At 40.3% G+C, this 19463-nt stretch overlaps 2 protein-coding genes across 6 annotated transcripts in view; one reads left to right on the top strand and one right to left on the bottom strand.

The window, feature by feature from the left end:
• The window catches only part of MED23 (mediator complex subunit 23), a 55040-nt gene extending 46541 nt beyond the window's left edge, over positions 1-8499 (bottom strand). For both annotated transcript variants that reach the window (XM_026666108.2, XM_026666109.2), the window contains exons 1-7: positions 8327-8499; positions 6458-6489; positions 6270-6357; positions 5704-5828; positions 5455-5566; positions 3580-3678; positions 2681-2782 (exon numbers count right to left, since the gene is read on the bottom strand). In XM_026666108.2, the coding sequence (XP_026521893.1) occupies positions 2681-2782; positions 3580-3678; positions 5455-5566; positions 5704-5828; positions 6270-6357; positions 6458-6489; positions 8327-8377 (609 nt within the window). In that variant the 5' untranslated portion in view covers positions 8378-8499. The remainder of the gene's footprint in view (positions 1-2680; positions 2783-3579; positions 3679-5454; positions 5567-5703; positions 5829-6269; positions 6358-6457; positions 6490-8326) is intronic.
• A 2920-nt stretch (positions 8500-11419) lies between these two features.
• The window catches only part of ENPP3 (ectonucleotide pyrophosphatase/phosphodiesterase 3), a 66370-nt gene continuing 58326 nt past the window's right edge, over positions 11420-19463 (top strand). For 2 of the 4 annotated variants that reach the window (XM_087971599.1, XM_026666110.2), the window contains exon 1: positions 11983-12171. In XM_087971599.1, coding sequence (XP_087827725.1) covers positions 12049-12171 — 123 coding nt within the window. In that variant the 5' untranslated portion in view covers positions 11983-12048. Of the gene's footprint in view, positions 11612-11982; positions 12172-19463 lie in introns of those variants that run through there. The other 2 variants (XM_087971589.1, XM_087971592.1) reach the window with 2 other exon arrangements.

The following is a 19463-nucleotide window of genomic DNA, read 5'->3' as shown; positions in this document are numbered from 1 at the left end:
ACAAATTACAGATTAATTCAAAACCCAGAAATCACAACTTGAAAATAACACGAAAACTGCAGTGCTATGAACTTTGTGTGCACTCATGTACCTTGTTGTACAAATGAAGTAACGTCTAACAATTTACATGGTTTTCATAACAGCAGCATTCTCCAAATGATATAACAGTTGCAAATGATACAAAAGTACAAATTATAATTTACAGGATGCCTGTTTTTAGGGTTTTTTAATCTTTTTTTTTTTTGTGCCTTCAAATCAGTACTGACTGCTGGTGACTAACTGGACAAGCCTGTGCAGTATTCTTGGCAAGGTTATAGAGTAGTTTGCCATTGCCTGCTTCCTAGGGTTAAGATAGACTCTGGACCTAAATCACCCAGCTGGCTTCATGCCCAAGGCAGGACTAGAATTGTCTGTCCGATTGTGTGTCTGTGTCTGTGTCTGTCTGTCTATCTAATCTATCTATCTAATTTGTTAAACTGCACATCTACTACCGTGTTTCTCCAACAATACGGCCTCCACCAATAGGAAGCCCCAGCATGATTTATTGGCATAAAATCAAATTAAGCCCCTCCCCCCAAATTAAGGCCCATATTAAACATGCGAAATGGGGGGGGGAATGGCGAGGGGGCTTGCCGTTAGGAAGTACTTTGTTGCATGCCCGGATATGGTGCTGCCTGCGTTGGTGGAGCACTTCATATCGGGAGACCTTCCGCCACCGTTAATTTCCTTCTCCCTTGCTGCCATAGCGTTACAGCAACGCCGCGGCGTTTGGCGCAGCCACGTGCAGCCAGTCAGGGCTCCTCCCTGCAACCGGAGCCCTGAGGAGACATTTCAGCCAGGCGCTCTGTGGCCGCTTCTTTGCCTTGATGGTAAAGTGAATTATTTTAAAACTCCGCTCATCCTATCAGGGCCGTGCGAGCTGAGCAGAGCCGGGAAAGCAAGCCGGGGTGTTTCCTGGTTCTGCCCAGCCCATATGGCTCTGCGCTGCCCTGGCGGGATGAGCGGAGGTTTTTAAAATAATTCACTTTACCTTCGAAGGCAAAGGGAAGGCGGCCACAGGAGCGCCTGAAGCCAAGTATACCAACAACAAAAGGCAAATCTTCAAGGTGGGCTGGAGGAGGTGGCTATGTGCCCCCGGCTGCTTCAATGCAAGGTCCTGACTTGCAGCATCCTGCCGTTGCCGCCGCGTCCTTTTCGCTGCCGCCTCCTCCCTCTCCGACTGCGAAACTCGTGTGCTTCGCCAAACGCTGCGAGCGAGGCGAGCTCTTTCATACATAGAGAGAGAGGAAAGACGCCGGCGTGCTCCGAGAGGCTGGCTCTTTTCTCTAGCCGAGGCTGACAGGAAGTGCCTCCAGGGCCGTGGCAGGCAAGCCGCGGGTGTTTCCTGGTTCTCCCCAGCGCAAGACGGCTCTGCCACGGCCCCGGCAGGATGAGCGAGGGCCGGCGGGAGGCACTGCGTTGCCTTGGTGACATTTCGGATGCCTCCGCCGCCTCCTCGCCCATCGCAGGTGGCGGTGGCGGCGGCACGGCGCGTCGCTGAGGGAAAAGAAGACAGCGCAGCCACCTTGCTTGCTTCCCACCTGCCCGCCCCAGATGGCCTCAGGAGCGGCGGCAGTGGCAGCAGGCGCGCACACTCCTGCCGGCGAAGGGAGGAGAGGCAAGGAAAGAGAAGGGAGCGGCAGCAGCGGCTGTCACAGTATCGTCTCATAGCGGGACAAGGCTGCCAAGCTGAGGTGGCCGCACCAGAGAGCGTCACTGCCGACCCCTTTTCTCTAGCCGATTCTGACTGAATCTCTATCCCGCTCCTTTATCCTCACGACGGGGTCGGCAGTGACGCTCTCTGGTGCGGCCACCTCAGCTTGCCAGCCTTGCCCCGCTATGAGACGATACTGTGACAGCCACTGCTGCCGCACTCCCTTCTCTTTCCTCGCCTCTCCTCCCTTCGCCGGCAGGAGTGTGCGCGCCTGCTGCCACTGCCACCGCTCCTGAGGCCATCTGGGGCGGGCAGGTGGGAAAGCAAGCAAGGTGGCTGCGCTGTCTTCTTTTCCTCAGCTAAGCGCCGCCGCTTGCGCCGCCACCGCCACCTGCGATGGGCGAGGAGGCGGCGGAGGCACCCGAAATGTCACCAAGGCAACGAGTGCCTCCCCGCCGGGCCCTCCGCTCATCCCGCCAGGGCCGCGGCAGAGCCGTACGGGCTGGGCAGAACCAGGAAACACCCGCGGCTCGCTTTCCCGGCTCTGCTCAGCTCACACGGCCCTGATAGGATGAGCGGAGGTTTTTAAAATAATTCACTTTACCATCGAAGGCAAAGGGAAGGCGGCCACAGGAGCGCCTGAAGCCAAGTGTCTCCTCAGGGCTCCGGTTGCAGGGAGGAGCCCTGACTGGCTGCACGTGGCTGCGCCAAACGCCGCGGCGTTGCTGTAACGCTACGGCAGCAAGGGAGAAGGGAAATTAACGGTGGCGGAAGGTCTCCCAAACATCCAAGCTGTCGACGCCCGCCCACCCGAGGATGCAAGGGGGGGGAAATTAAGTCACCCCCGAAAAGACGGCCTAGCCGGTTTTTCGGGGGTCAAAAAAAAATAAGGCCCGGCCTTATTATGTGAGAAACACGGTATATATGTACTTTACTTCTTAAGGTCCAAAATTGGATTTTTAAATTTTATTACATATCAAATCTTACCCAGTGAGGAAGTTTTCCTTCAGGATACAACTTTCGGATTTCTGTGACGGCAAAGTAAGCAGGTAATAAGCATGCATTCCTTCCCAAAATATATGCAACAACCTAAGGGAAAAAACCAACAAATGACAGAAAAGAGTTTTATATATGTATAAAAAAAACCAACTTCTGAAACAGTGCAATGTGAAATCCTTCAGAGCTATAATCAGCTTCCCATATCTTCTTTCAGAAATAATTCCATGTTATTGTTGCTCAATTAGTTAATTAGTTAGATATTTAGTATTTACTTCCTTTGCCATATTTCTGAAGATTTTGTGAACTCCTATAATCATGCTCTTGTTTCTCAATGATCCCACATCAGTTATGGAACTATTTGCTATGAGATAAAATTTTCCTGCTGCAATCAAATAAATATATGTTCAGGTTTAAAAAATGCTCAAAATATGCTGGGCAGATTTCAATTATTTAAATTAAAATTAGGTTTATTTAAATTGTGTATGTTTCTGAATAAAAATACTGTACAAAGGCAATGAAAACATTAAACATTTCCAAGACTGAGAATAATAGTCTTTTGTTTTGTTTTAGAATGTAACACGAAAACAGCGAAGCAAACTACATTTAAATACGATACAATCCACACATTTTTAACATTTGTAATTAGCTCACTTTAAATAAATAACTGCGTATACTGAGTACCCCAAGGAAGCAATATCAATTGAAGAGTGCTATTACTACCTCTAAGCAAATATAGTCTGCAAATTACAAGAGAATTTAATTAGCAGAAAAGTCTCAAAAACTTTCTCGGTTCTCTCTCTTTTTTAAACATTTACATAATTGTTAAACTGTTCCAGCAGAAAACAGCAAGCAACTCAGATCTAGTTTTCTCCATTTAATATGCTTACCTCTCTTGCTGCTAATAGTTGCTGCACAACAGCAGAGCTCACAGTGTTAGGAATAGTTAGGATTTTCTCCAGGATACCCTTCAAAAGGTCTCGTACGCCCTATAACATACAGATCAAATTCTAAAGGAAAATTATGCCAAAATGCAAAATTCACTTTTTAATTTTTAATAAATGAATTAGACTTGTAGCACTTATATCAAATTGTACAAAACATGTTATGTCTGTCATTCTAATGTATCTAGAGAACAATTTGTAAGCTTTTCATTCAAACTCTAATGGCTTCCTAATCTGCCACTTCTCTAAAAAAACAACAACACACACACACAAATCATCGGCATAGATTCTTCAAGTGAGTTAGATTTTTTTCCAGCTCTTTCTAGTTAGAAGGTATATGTTGCTTCTCTGATGTAATTTAGGAGAACTATATGCAGAAACAAATTAATGAGCAGTGATCTTGATGGAGTAGAATCAAGGCAGATGATACATTACCGTACTTCCTGTATTTGATACCTCCATTCATCTCTAATGGCTGTGTCGTGACCCCGTCCCAAGACTATAAAAATCCTTCTCTTATATCTTGGTCCTACAAATCAGATGAGCATGCCTCTTTAGGGCATGTCAAATTTTTGAACCTTCAATTGCCAAACATTAGGGGTGCTCAAAAATTGTGACATGCCTTGGGGATTGTAAAGATATTTTGGTTTCTTTAATATAATACACTTTTTCCACCTACAAAAGTAGAAAAAGCCTGCACCCTTTGGCCACTGCCTACCGGCATTTTGTCTCTTTGCAGCAATCAGCCAGTTTCAGTTTCAGTTTCAGTTTCAGCACAGCCTAATTAGCACAAGCAGCTGATTGTCCGCGTGATCAGCTGTTTCAGGCTGCAGGGATTGCCATTGCCTATTGCCGCCTTCGCGCGTCCCATTTTCAGCCTCCACGTGCCCTGTTTTCGGCCTCCGCATGCTCCATTTTCTGCCCATACTGATCTCTGCCACCCAGAACGGGTGGAAAATGGGGCGCATGGAGGACAAAAACAGGATGCAGAGGCAGAAAATGGGGTGCGCGGAGGCGGCAATAGGCTATGGCAATCCCTGCAGCCTGAAACAGCTGATCGACAGAGGCCGATCCAACCACAATCAGCTGCTGGTGCTAATCAGGCTGTGCTGAAACTGCAACTGGCTGCTATTTGCTGTTTGCTGCAAGGAGGCAAATTGCTGGGAGGCAAAGGCAGATTTTTTTTTCTTGTTTTCCTCCCCCAAAAGCTAGGTGCATCTATATATTTCGGAGGATCTTCTAGTCCAAAAAAATACGTAATGTGCTTGATAAGTAACTACACAAATATATCTTAACTTTTTAACATTTGGTTTGTTTCGTCTTATATAATCATATAACAACGAGTAAAGAAATGGATGAAAAAGACAATGGAGGTGCCAACCCATTCGAAAAGCGTAAACCTTTATGACTAGAAATACTTGTACTGTTGACTAATTTGATAATAACTGAGATTGTAACATCGGTAAAACAGAATCACTAGAGCAGGTAATTCAATTCTATAACTGACTTCATTACAGATTGTTATACTTCATGTCATTATAATCTATGTTAGAGTGACTTTAAACTATAGCTCTATCTCCTACCTTTCTGACAGTCATTTAATTTTATATATTATATATTGTACATATTTAATATCAAATAGGCTGGAGATGGTGTATTGCTTGTTTTTATGTTGTATGCTGCCCAGAGTCACACTGTTTGAGTTGGGCAACCTTATAAATCTTAAAAACAAATATACAGGTTTAAGTATACGGCTAGATAAAAATACAAAGTAGCTATTAAGGCTGTATTATAAAAATAGGATATATGTATAGTTATTACCTTGTAGTCTACACCCCCAATTATTTTTTGAACAAGTTTAAATGTCAGAGACCAAAGCTGTGTCCTTTCCCATTCTAGATTGTCAGAATTCAGCAGAGACTCACAAACCATTCTAGGAAAATTAAAGAAAAAAAAACACAATAAGTGGTATCTTTTCTAAGCAGATCTGATGTATTATTAGTATTATCTTTGAGCAATTGATCTCCTGTAATAAATTCTCTATTGCAGTTGTATCTGAAAGAAACATACCTGGGTGGCAGTAAACCAGTCTCCACAGCCATTGCTAAACAATCATAGAGAAAAGAAATTCTTTTAGGACTATGTTGGCTATGTATGAACCTTACAATCCACTGAACGCACTGTTCATGAGATTCCTGTAAGATAAAAACAATTATATACATTCAATGATTTCACAGTTTATTGAAAAACATAAAAAGATTTACATTGATAAAAGCTTTCCACAAGGTGTACAATCTCAATGCAGGAATTGACAACTGAGAGTCTGGGGTTGTATCATCCTTCTTTTGATAAAACTTTTAAGCTGAAATAATTTAAGGTCTTACAAACCCAAAGGCCTATATATCATTAGAAGCTGGAAACAGAAAGACTGTTTTCTTAGAAAAAGATGGCAATATCCTATCCATAAGCTGCTCAGCATGATCTACCTCTAATTAGAAACTCTGTCAGGGAATTTATAGATATTACAGATAGCCAATATATCAATAAGAAAATATTAGGTTTATTAAAACTGTCAATGAATGAAATAACTGGAGAAATTGAAATTAGATGTCATTAAAGAAGCAGGAAATACTCACCTGGGAAAGATTGCTCCAGAACTGTCTAAAGGCACTCAAACAGCTGATTAATTTAGTTCGCTCGTCTTCTGGGGTATCCATAAACATGCTAATACAAGTAAAGCCAAGTTATTTATAAAGTATTTCATCACTAGTTACTACAACAGAATCTCTACAATTATACTAGAAAATGTTTACATTACACTTACCCAGGAAAAGCTTCCTCTATGACTTCTGTTTTCTACAAAAGAATTTAAAACATTGTATCATTCTAAGAACAATTTATCTTTTATCCTATGTCACCTATACTCTGTGTTCAAATCAAAATATCCAGAACGGGTAGAGGAAGAAACATTCTCAAGTAAAAACTTATCTACTAAAATAAAATAAAAAATCCTTTATGTATGTAAACAAGTGGAAAAAGTTAAGCACAAAGCCAATAAACGAATAATTCTACTTCAAGTATTAACCAGTGGTCTAAGCTTGTAGTTAGAGAAAAGAAAATATTTTGGGTAGGGAGGCAAAGTTGATAAAAAAATATTGATAAAAGTCAATGTATTTTATTACATGAGATAAAGAAAAATTGCTGAAGGGAAATGGAGGCCAAACAGAAACAAAGGCTGACTATTGTTCTGTGCCAGCATCTGTCAATAGAATAGTATCCTACATATGTATTCTAGACACATACTGTCAGCTAGGCTGCTGCTTGCTGCCATGCATTAGGGGGAGGGGTCAGTGGAGAATCTTTCTGGGCTTTGCTTATCTCACCAAGGTCATTTCTTCTAGGTTTGGTATACAGCAGCCCTCTGGTTGCCTAGCTACAAGGAGATCGGGCTCTACAATTTGTGTTAATTTGTTGTTTCAAGCGCTTTGCCTCTGATCTTGACTGAGACTTGTTGCTTTCGGTTCATTCCTAGCAAAAGTACTTTTCTGAATCTATGGAGCCAAGGATTTTTCTTTTCTAGGAAATGGACAGAGGCAGCCCTGACACATACAATGGATAGATACATCTATACAATGTATAGAAAATACAAAGTCCATATTGGGAGGCCATTAAGAAAGCAAAAATAATCCCACCACTAACGAAGTATCTATAAGCACTTGCTCCACATCTCAAAGAAGAATGATATGGAACTGGAGGGGGCAGGGATGAAGCAATTCCCTTGTGAGGAAGAAATCCCAACATTGGGAACCATTATATATGCAAGAGTGAGGAATGGCAGAAGACAGAGGTGACGCACTGCACAAAACAAAAGGGTTTTTCATCTCTCATATTTTTAGAACCGGAAAGTCCAGCCAAGCCAAAGGCAGTATAGTCTTCACTTTGCCAACAATAACTAGGACAGGTTTAATAGCAGCCTAGCTAATCCAAGGTGAATAAGACTATCCAGAATAACTGAAGGTTACACGGAAGCCCTAAGACAGGTGCTTTGCCTTCTTAGTGGAGAAGAAGTGAGAAGTTTCAGAGGCAATTCTTCATTTTCCCCAGAGGCACCTAATCTATGGGGAGTTGGGGATGTTTGGGGTTAGATGCGGCAGGACCTTGCCTAAGATACCCTAACAGAGTGGCCAATCAAAGGTCCATCTCCTCCCAACCCTATGGAAACAAGAAGCATAAGGACCAGTTGTCTTCTTCTTCTTCTCCTTCTTCCTCTTCTCTTCCTCCTCCTCAGGATGTGTGTTTATTTTCATGGTCATGGTCATGATGTGCACTAAAGATGGTGTTTGATTTCATTGTACGAGATGCAATGACAATAAAGTAAACTAACTCCTTCTTCCTCTCCTCCTCCTCCTTTTTTCTTCTTCCTCTCTTCTTTCTTCTTCTTCCTCTTCTTCCTGCTCCTGCTCCCTCCTTCTCCTTCCCCACCTCATCTTCCCCTTTTGATTTCTCCACCATCCGCCCTTTTGCAAAGTTGCATCGAAGGTTTAAATAGCCATCGAAATCCGGCATCCACACTCCCCCTTCCCAACCCTACAACCCCGCAGCATTCCCCATCAGGCGGCGACCATCCTTTGATGATGGAAAATTGATGGTGATGATGATCACGATGACTGCCATGGCGGGCGGCGGGACTCACCACCACTTCCTCGAAGATACTCTGCAACTGCGCCTCCATCGGGACCGCCATGGTGCGATCCCAAGGCTTCAGTCCGCCACGATCCGGCGGGGGGGTGGGGAGTGGGGGGGAGAGAAGCAACAGGATCGCCTCTCCCCGCCGTTGCTTCTCTTCCCGGAAGTGTTACGGAAGGTGCTTCCTTTCGCATCCGGGTCGCGGGTAGCTGGAGGGGGGGGAGAAATACTGCTGCTGGTGATGGTTGCGAGTGGGATACTGTAGCCTTTACTCACTGCAACGGATTTGAGGGTTAAGGACCGAGAGTTTTCATTTGCTTGCTTTAAAGCAGGGGTCTCCAACCTTGGCAACTTTACGACTTGTGGACTTCAACTCCCAGAATTCCTCAGCCAGCGCATGAGGAATTCTGGGAGTTGAAGTCCACAAGTCGTAAAGTTGCCAAGGTTGGAGACCCCTGCTTTAAAGTTCCGTGAAGCGCGCCAAACTCGGATGAAAAAGCATCTTCGAGCGGTGGAATTGGCGAGCTCCTCGATTTCCTAAGGAAATACCCATCCGTTTGCACCCCGATTGCACAACGCACACCAGGAGCGATTCCGGTCATTGTTTGTCTGCTCCGATTTTCTTTAATAACAAGAAGGAGTAGTATTCCCCGAGAACTTAATTTGATGGCCGAATCCAAACCTTGAGACCGACTATAGGCTTGCAAACGTACACAGCCACCCATTATATCACCTTGCTTCGCTTTGCACAAGAAAACAATTTGAAAAATCTTATTGTTACCTAAAGGAAACTCTTGTTTTTTTATTTTTTTTTTATTTTGCTGCAGAAAGAAAATAAATAAAAAACTTTTAATTAATTTTGGGATTTGATTATTAGATCTGTTTGGATAAGAGAAATATTGTTACACATGTTTCATTTGCCTTTATAGGGTTTTTTTAAACGGCTTACATTTAAGATGAGAGGATATTTGTACTGTTAGTTTGAATATTGATTATTACTATTTTTTTAGATTATTTATGTACTTTTTGTTGTTGGAAGTTTATTCTTGGATATTTTATTTGAAAATAAATGAAATTTTGACCCTGGAATTGGATGATTAGATCATCTTTGATTAAATAAATATTGTGAAATTTTAAAATTATATATACTATGTATGGTTTAGGTAAGTTAAAGGAGGAGAAAAAGCATTAAAAAAACTCAAAGAAGTAGTGCAAGATTGGAAGATGTGGAGAGACATCTGGCCCTTAGAATCGCCTAAAGTCAGACATAACAAATGGATAACATCAACATAGCATGGACCGTCAATTGCACAATGCATCGAGTTATTTTATAAAATAAAAGGGTCATTGTCTTTGAACTTAATGTTTAATACTAAGGTATCTGCTATTTTTTACAAATATTACAAAAAGAAAAAAAGAAACTTATTGGAAAGGTACGTAGGTGTTAGTTTCTAACTTCCCCGTTGTTTACATGCCAACTAATTTGCTAGATAACTTAGACTTATATGCGGTGTCATAGTGCTTTACAGTTCTCTTTAAGTAATCTTAAGTATATTGCCCCCAACAATTTGAGTCCTCATTTTACTGACCTTGGAAGAATGGAAAGCTGAGTCAACCTTGAACCACTCAGGATCAAACTCCTGGCAGTCAGCAGAATTTGCCTGCAATACTGCATTCTAACCACTGCGCCACTGTGCTCTTATATTTACAGGTAGTCCTTGACTTACAACCACAGTTGAGCCCAAAATTTATGTTGCTAAGTGAAACATTTGCTTGGCCCCATTTTACGACCTTTCTTGCCACATTTGTTAAGTGAATCACTGAAATTGTTAAGTTAGTAACAAGCTTCTCCATTGACTTTGGCTTGTCAGAAGATAACAAAAGCCGAATGCATGAGGCTAGGACATTGCAACAATCATAAATATGAACCAGTTGCCAAGCATCTGAGTTTTGATCCCATGACCATGGGGATGCTGCCTCGGTCATAAGTGTGAAAAACAGTCAAGTCACTTTTTCAGTGTTGTAACTTTGAACGGTCACTAAATGAACTGTTGTAAGTCGAGGACTACCAGTATAAACTTGGTAGACCCACTTAGAAACCATGCTGTCAGTTTATATTTGCCTTATTGTGTGATGTATTGTGTATAGAGTAACTTGACTGAATTTGGTTAAACTTCTGTTTTGGAATACTATACCAACCAATACTGTTCATTTTCCATTGCTGCATACTCCTAAACTTTAAGTACCAATGAGATATTGTTGGTACAGACAGGTTTCTCACACTTACAACCATTGCAGCATCTCTATGGCCACAGGATCAGATGCTTGACAGCCGACTCACATTTATGACGGTTGCAGTATCTCCCGGGTCACGTGATCACCTTTTGTGACCTTCTGACAAGCAAAATCAATAGGGAAGCCAGATTCTCTTAAGAATCGTGTTACTAACGTAACAACTGCAATGGTCGTAAAGTGGGGCAAAATTCACTTAACAAATGTCTTGCTTAGCAACATAAATGGGCTCCATTGTGGTTGCTTTTCTTGAAGAAAAATATTTATTCCAAAGTTGAGCAGAGTTTATTGTCACATGATGTATCTCAGTTTGGATCTGATAGGATTAAACTAAGAAAGGAGGTTCGTTTGACTGAGACAATGTCCAAAAGCCAAGGAGTAGAAAGGGTGCAGCTTCCAGTTAGATTTATTTTCTCCACAACGTAAGATTTAATGTCAAGCATGAGGAATCAAAGTCATAGAACTTTTATTTTAGCCATTTTATATTAGTCAGCTCATTTCTTTGGGAATTGTGTTTTCCCCAGGATGTTTGCAAGAAGGATTAAGTGTATTTACAATAATTCAGTAATGCAATTTTTCATCCGCTGTTTGCGTTTACAGATATTGCCAATTCTCAGCCTTGGCACAAACTCTTAAAGTATGTAATAGACCCATGTTTTCCATTGCTCACATATTGCTCACATACTACAAAAGAGGACAATACTAGTATGTGGCTTTGTTACACAGGAAGAAAAAACAGAATGTCCATTGGCTGCTGTTGATTAAAAAAAAAAAAAAGAATAAGAATTCCAGAAGTCATACTTCGCACGCAACAGCATGGGACCAAGCAAAATAGCACTGGACTGAAGAAGTGCTCACTGCTTCTCCTACCTCTGTTGCAGTGGTGGGATTCTTGTGTCGTGGGCAAAAAAGAAGCATATAAATTCCTTAAATGAAAAAGTATGAAATATTCGCCCCTCTCTGTCTCCCAAAATTTGATTTTCTGGATCCAGAAAAATATGTAAACAACATGCATGAAAAAGTGTGTGGGTTTTTTATGATTTTATTTGTACACTGCCAGAGTCCCTCTGTGAAGGAGACAAGTAGTTCCTAAGTGTGATTCATAAATAAATAAGTCTTTTTAACAATGATAAAGTAGTGAATATACTTGATTTATTTGAGTGTTTATTTTTTGGGTATTGGCTGAATCCCAGTTTCCTCCTATAAGGAAACCTTCCAATTTTCTCTTCCTCACTTTCAATTTCCAAACAGAAAATTGCTGAAAATGCCTTCTGCCCTTTACATGTATTGGTTAAAAGTAGATTAGGTGTCCTCCCTCTAAATGACTAAACGCTGCTCTTGTTTATATGCTACCAGTAAAGTGATAATACTCTCTCAATTTCTCTTCAGCTCAGGCAATACTGAAAGAGCAGGACAGAGCAAAGAGTAACTGGAAAAATGGAAACTCTTCCAGCAGATCAGACAGATATGGGAGAGAAGAGCACTTTGGAGCTGTTAGATTTCCATACAGAGACAGTTATTAAAAAAAGCACTCTTAGGAAATATAAGATACTCTGTGTTGTAAGTATTACTTTTTACTTATATTTGAATGTTGCATTTGTTATATCCTCTGTTTCAGTTTTGTGATTTAACAGCATAATCGTGCTTCTAATTTTCCATTGTTTGCCTGGAAATATCCTGGTTCTGCCGCTTTTTTTTTGTCATTAGCATGAATAGAGACACCTTTAATTGTTCATGTTTTCAGTGGATGGTCTGCTTCAAGGGCTAAAACTTGAAATATTCAGAGTTAGCAAAGTTGGGAGATATTGCTGTTTCTTGTTTATAATGTATAAATATCTCCCTCTCCCCCTGTCTGTCTGTCTCTCTCCCTTTGTTTAAAACAAAAGTGGATGTTTACAACTATTTTGTATTATACTGCTGTACTATGAATTGTTATAGAGGGCCAGTTTAGTGTTGTAGTTAAAGGCATTTTCCCATTACAAAGTGAAAGAACGTGAGTGCTACTCCTACCGCAGGCATAAAGCTAGCTGGGTGATTTTGGACCATTGGTGGGGAAAATTGCCCACAGATTACTTTTCCATGTACTTGCCAGGGATCAACATTTACTTGAAGGGACAGACAAAAAAAAAAGAATTATTATAGATTTAATTTATAATCTAGTACAGGAGTCACCAACCTTTTGGACCTCAGGGATCACCAAACTCATATTTTTAAATCCCAGCCGGACCAGAGACCCTGGGAAAATCCCAAAAAAAGTCTGCAGGAAAATTCCCCACCCCGTTTTCCTACCAATTGATCATTCTTTATTTGGGATCACAGGATACCGTCTCCAGCTCCGTTCTCCGGGGGGAGGAGAGAGAGAGAGAGAGAGACTTTTGGCTTCATGCAAGGAAAGCAGCAGAAGCAGCAGAAGTATTTCTTTCTCTCCCCTAAATTCTGCCAGAAACGAGTCTTTGTGAGACTTGTCATGCCGGCACTGCCTCGTGGAGTAGGATGCCTTGCAGGGTCCCAAAGACTCATTTCTGGTGGAGTTTGGGGGAGAAAAAGAAAAACGTTTGCTGCTTGCCTTGCGTGCAGCCAAAAGCAGAAGAAGAAAGAAGCGGAAAAAAGCAGCCCGGTGGCCAGGCGAGGCATGTGGGGTGAGTGGGGCAAGTTCCCCGCCATTTGCCCTTTCCCCCTCCCCTCACTACCTCGTGTTGTTTGCAATGCAAGCCTTGTGTTCCCGTGGGCCATGTGGGCAGTGCAGCCTTGTGTTCCCGCACAGCCTGGATTAATTGCTTTGGGGGGTGCTTTGGGGGTGACATTTCTCTGTGGACCACCAAAATTTTCTCACGGAGCACCAGTGGTCCCTGATCTAGTGTATCCCAAATTCCATACATCTGAATTCAGGCTGGAGAAACTGATCTACAGAAGCTAAGAGTAATTCAGATCTTCAGACAAAGGATAAGAGAAAAAAAACCCGACTTCATTTGGTTAAACTGGAGATGTCTTGGAACCGGACTGAACTATGAACTCCTTTCATAATAGACATCTAGGACAATATACTCTGTGTTTCTCAGGATTCTTGTTCTGGGTTTTGGCTTCTTTCACCAAGTAGGTGTACCAAAATGAAGTGTCTTATATCCTGAAAAGTGGGATATTTCTGAAGTAGTAGATTTGTGTTTATTATTGTTTTGTGAGAGCCGTCTTCTTGCTCTGAACTTTGACACAAACCTATCAAAGTTCTTGAGGCGTAGTAGTGCTTACTAAAGACTGATAAAAAATAACAATGTTATCTGTTGGGAAAATTCCAAAGAAAGTCTAAGAATGAATGGTGGACATTTTCCGTAAATTTATGATTCAGAAAGAGAAGACAAAACATTAGTATGAGACTTTCTGTAACTCATTCTGCTAGAGGAATCACATGGTTTCCCAGTCTAAATGCCAATAGTCCTTGACTTACCACCACAACGGAGTCCAAAAATTCTGTTGCTAAGTGAGACAGTTGTTTAAGTGAGCTTTGCCCAATTTTACAAGCTTTCTTGCATCGTTGTTAAGTGAATCTCTGCAGTTGTTAAGCTAGTAACATGGTTATTAGGTGAATCTCACTTCCAAGATTGACGTTGCTTGTCAAAAAGTCCCAAAAATAATCATATGATCCTGGGACATTGCAACCATCGTAAATATGAAACAGTTGCCAAACACCTGGATTCTGATCACGTGACCATGGGGTTACTGCAATGATCATAAGTGTGAAAAATGGTCATAAATTACTTTTTTCAGTCTTGTTGAAACTGTCACTAAACGAATTGTTTGTAAAGTTGAGTACTACTGGTACCTGTATTTTATATCTTTTTAACGTCAGTCAATTTTACATAGGATGCAAAGCTGTTGTTTCTTTAGTAATGATTTCTCTAAGTCAGAATTGTCTGGTTCCAACAAAACTGTAGGTTTCTAAAGAGCTGATGAAAAGGACTCTGATGAATTTTTAAAAGTGTAACAATGATAGTGAGGGGCCTAGAGAATAAAGCCTAAAGAAATAGGATATACTTAGCCTAAAAAGAAAAGGCCAAGGAGAGACAATGCTAGTAGTCTTCAAAGAGTTGCTAAAAACTTTGAAGGGAAGAGTTCCCAGGAGGAGAATCTGCATTTATTCGCCATGGCAGTGGTGGGATTCAAATTTTGTTTACTACTGGTTCTGTGGGCGTGGCTTGGTGGGCGTGGCAGAGGAAGGATACCATAAAATCTCCAGTCAGAGGTGGCATTTGCTGGTTCTCTGAACTACTCAAAATTTCCGCTACTGGTCCTCCAGAACTGGTCAGAACCTGCTGAATACCACCTCGGCCCCATGGGGCTTGAGGGTAAGACAAGAACCAATAGATGGAAGAGAATTTGTCTTATTAAACTATGCCTTAGTATTGATCTAGAATAGGGACAGAGGAAATGGCATAAAGGTGATTGCTATTTTTGTTTCTTGGAAGCTGTACAGAGGGAGATTCAGTCTTGAAATAAGGACGAATTTCCTGACAAGCAACGGAAAGTCTTGCCTTCTATATTAGTGGGAGCCATAAATTCTAGAGATTTTCAAGCAACGACTGGACAATCATTTGTCAGGGATGGTCTGACCCCTGCCCTGGGTAGGGTCTTGGACTAGAAGAACCAGTTTGGTATGGGGGTTAAAATGTTGGACCAGTAGAGCTCTAGGCCTGTCTTAGATAAGAATGAATAACTTTTAGGCAAGTCATTTTCCCTCAACCCAATAATCATAGGTTTATTGTTAGAGGGAAAACAGGAGGCAGAAACATTGTATACATTGCCTTGAGTTGTACAAAGTAAAGACAGGAAATATGTCTAAAGTATTATCAGCTATTTTTTAAAGTTGTGAAAGCAAAGGTAAGATGTATGTCTAATAATAAAAATGAATAAAACAGTTATTTTTACATTTTGAAATTATTTTACTTTTGGAAATAAGGCCACCCTACAGTACTCGTGAATCCTGATGGATTTCTGGAGCATATCCCAAAAGATATACTACTCATCTTCTGCATTTGAGAGATTACTCAGGTGATTGACACAGGCAATCTCAATAATTGAGCATGGATAGAAGATTGAAGAAGAAATTGGTGAAGAAAAGCTCATATCCAAACAAATGAGAGTGATATTGTTACCTGTTGCTTATCTAAGGTATAGATTATTGATTAATGTTCTCTTCCTAGACAAGGCAAGTGAATTATTCCACTTTCTGCTGACCATTTATCTACAGCCATTTGGAAATGAAGCTTGTTTTTGATTGCCCTGTGGAATTATTTTTGTGAAGAGCAAAACAAGAACAATGAATCTCGGTTTATTGTTAAACCCGAAACTATAGCATCCTCTGGGGAACTTCGAACCAGTCAATATTTCTTAGCTCAACCTATTCCACACAGTTGTAAGGAAAATGGAGGATGGAATAGTATTTCACCATCATAAATTTACAGGAATATAAATGTATTTGTTCAATTCAATCACAATGTAGCTGAAGTAAATTTGATTTCAAATATTAAGTGTTTAAAAGCTTTAGGGGACACCTTGTAACCATACTCTTGGTTTTAATAGCCTTTGGGAATTTCTTGAAGATTTGACTTTTCTGTCAGGTACAGATACTAGGTTATTAGTAAAGCCTAATGTGTATTGGTTGACTGAATATAATTTTTAGCGGCCTTGGATTTATTGTGCTACATTGTTGTTTTATAATTGCTTCCTTTTATGTTTTGTACTCTCGGCTGCCCAAAGTTACAAGATTCAGATAGGCAGCAAAATAAATTCAATTCAATCATCAATAAATTAAAATAAATAAATAAATTTTTATCTTGTGATCATTTCTCTGTCATTTGTTAAAATACAAGTATAGTATTCTGGTGCAGGAGGAAAATATTTGATAATATGCACCTGCGTTTAGGCATGAAGATGACAAGGAAAAGTGCATTTCCACTTAGAAGCTAAGCTTGGTACATTAATTAGGATTTATTCCCCGTGAAGTGCATACGTAGGATCTCAGCTGAAATGGGCATTTGGGCAAGGTACAGCTGTACATAGTGGGGGGGAAAAACACAGTCATCACTATTGCTACTTCCAGCAGTCCTTTGTGACTGGGTTAATACCTCCCTCTTTGGTGGTTAAAAAAAATAGTGTTCATTGTTGTACCCTTCTATTGCTTTGTCAAGAATTTCTAAGGAATCCTTTTGGGAGCAGCAGGAAACAATGCAGAAGGTAAGGCATAGATACCAGGATAGGAAATTGGGACCAAAGATCTGGATCCCGACCATTGCTAAAGTTCTGAAGGACTTGTTCATTGAAAAATTACAGCCACCGAAAATTATTCCAAGTATTTTGGGAAAATTCATGCTATTTATTTATAGGGTCTATTCATCAGTGGAAATTTTCTATGGCTTCTCAATTACTGTTGGGATTAATTAGGAAACATATTTTCCTAATAGTGAAGTCTGGGGCTTGCATTGTGTAGTTTGATGAATATGTCACACCATATTTTCCCCAAAGACCTAATTGACAAATACAATATTGCTAAAGACATTATTTTGGATATTTTCTATTTTTTTTAAAAAAAATTGGATTTATTACACTTAATATAGTTGGTAAGAAGATTTTTATGGCCTGGTTTTGAGTGAAAATAGAAGTGGCCTCAGTGTTTATGAAGATGATGACTATACATGGCAGTGAAAAAATATATTTGACCAATGTTGACATTTTCCTCCTTGCATTAAATCTGTATATATGCTCCTCACCCCACTTCAATTGACAATATAGCTCTTATTCTTATTATACAGCAATACTGTAGTCTAATGATGTAGTCTTGATTTGGCTTTTATGCTACTACAAGATTTCATTCTTTCTTTGGTAACAGAGAAATTTCTTTTCTGCTCACCTCTGTCCTCTACGGCTCAAAGTGCAGTGAAGCATGCTGGGTCAATCTGTTCTTGCTTCTGTTATTCTAGACAGCAGGTTACCCAATAATTGTGAAAGAAGTTCTCTCCCTCCCTCCCTTTCTCTGTCTCTCTTTTTCTGTGTATTTACAAAGCATTATCTGAAAAAATATTTACATGCTTGAGTTATGAACCAGGAACAATTACCAATATTTGGAGAGTCCAGTGATGCCTAAAGAAAATAATCTGCTCTCATAAATATTGGGTTTTTACCGCAATTCTAAATACTTTATTTAGAAAGTTGAGTTGATTTTAGAGGATTTCATTGGAATATATCATAGCTGTACCCTACCGTAATTCTAAATACTTTATTTAGAAAGTTGAGTGATTTTAGAGGATTTCATTGGAATATATCATAGCTGTCCTACCGCAATTCTAAATACTTTATTTAGAAAGTTGAGTTGATTTTAGAGGAATTTCATTGGAACATATCATAGCTGTACCCTAATTTGAAATATGCTTCCTCAAAAGAAAGTTAATGTTTAAGTGATTTACTTTCAAGTAAAGATACCAGGAATGGTAATGCCATAATACAGTTCAAGCATGATCAATCAAAGTTCACATATGCAGGGGATTATCTGGTATGTCGATCATACACATGTATGCATCACAGTTTAATATTCATCAGAATTAGCCAAGAGAATAGCTGATCTCTTTCTGACATGACTTTTAATAATAAAGTAGAAGCCCCACCATCACCCCATCCAACATTTTAGCAGTGATCTTTCAAATATTCCTGATTGTTCCTCTGAGAAAAAGCAGAGAATTGCAGTAATCTTTGTTTACTGAGCACAATTGGGAGTAGCAACTTGGTCATAAAATGAAACGATCACCAAGTGTAACCACAACTGTGCTTACGGTCCTATTGGGGACACACCAGAGTGGGGACCAGGGGTACAGTTGTCCTCATGCTATATGTCTCCCTTTGTTCTCCCTTTTCCCAGCAATATGGCAGGCAGTTATGTGAAGAGGAGGAGTCCACCAGGGCTCTACTAAGGGTCGTGAGGAGAGGGGAAACATATGTGAAAAGAAGGATGGTTTAATGGGTCATGGATTGGCTAGTTGTAACATATTATTGTACAGATTGTAAAATTGTATTCAAACCAAAAAGAAAAACCGAATTAAAATACAGATGAATTGATGCAGTTTTACCTGGACTTATGGTTCTCCAGGTGTCTTTGTTTACATCTCCCTCCATTCTTAGCCAGCATGGTCCCTTCTGAAATGATGGGAGTTGTAATTTAGTATATCTGGAAAGTGAGGTATTTCTGGGGAAAATTTATCCAAGACTGGCTTCCTTATTATAGGAAAGGGAGTCTCTTATGCTTCTGGTATTTTGTAATGTAAACACTGAGCATAAGTGGATAGTCAATTACTCCCAAATTCACCCTCCCTATATAAGAATTAGCTGTCATTTTTGGCATTTCAGAATAGGCATTAATTTCTCTGATGCAGTTCATAGACTGGGAGTTTATTGTTCTTTTTGTATATCTTATCCATTGTTCTTTGACAGATTTTGAATGGCATTATGATCTACTGCATGGTTCTACCTGAAACTATGATGACTTGTCACTCATAGCTACACCTCTCCTTTTATACAGCAAATAATAATTATTTTTAATTTACATAGAGAGAGGAAATACTATTTGTTTAAACTTAAGTAGCTACAGCAGAAATATTTATTGTGAATATACCATTGGAGAAAGGTCACATATAGAATTTCCTGGTTCTGTAGTATATAACTCTATTCACTTAAATAGAAAGATAATGTTTGGAGCTTCCGGTTGAACTTCCCTGAAGATAAGCTAGACACCATGATCGTCCACGGCTTCAGTCCATGCTCTTTCATCAGAGAGCCCCGATTGTCCGGATTTGGGGCAGAAGCCGCCTTGT

This window comes from Notechis scutatus, chromosome 1 (genome assembly GCF_049901735.1).
Source record: "Notechis scutatus isolate UNSWTSFEM ecotype Mainland chromosome 1, rNotScu1.2, whole genome shotgun sequence".
NCBI classification, from domain to species: domain Eukaryota; kingdom Metazoa; phylum Chordata; class Lepidosauria; order Squamata; family Elapidae; genus Notechis; species Notechis scutatus.
Note: the sequence above shows the minus strand (reverse complement) of the source record. Positions and strands in the feature narration are given on the sequence as shown.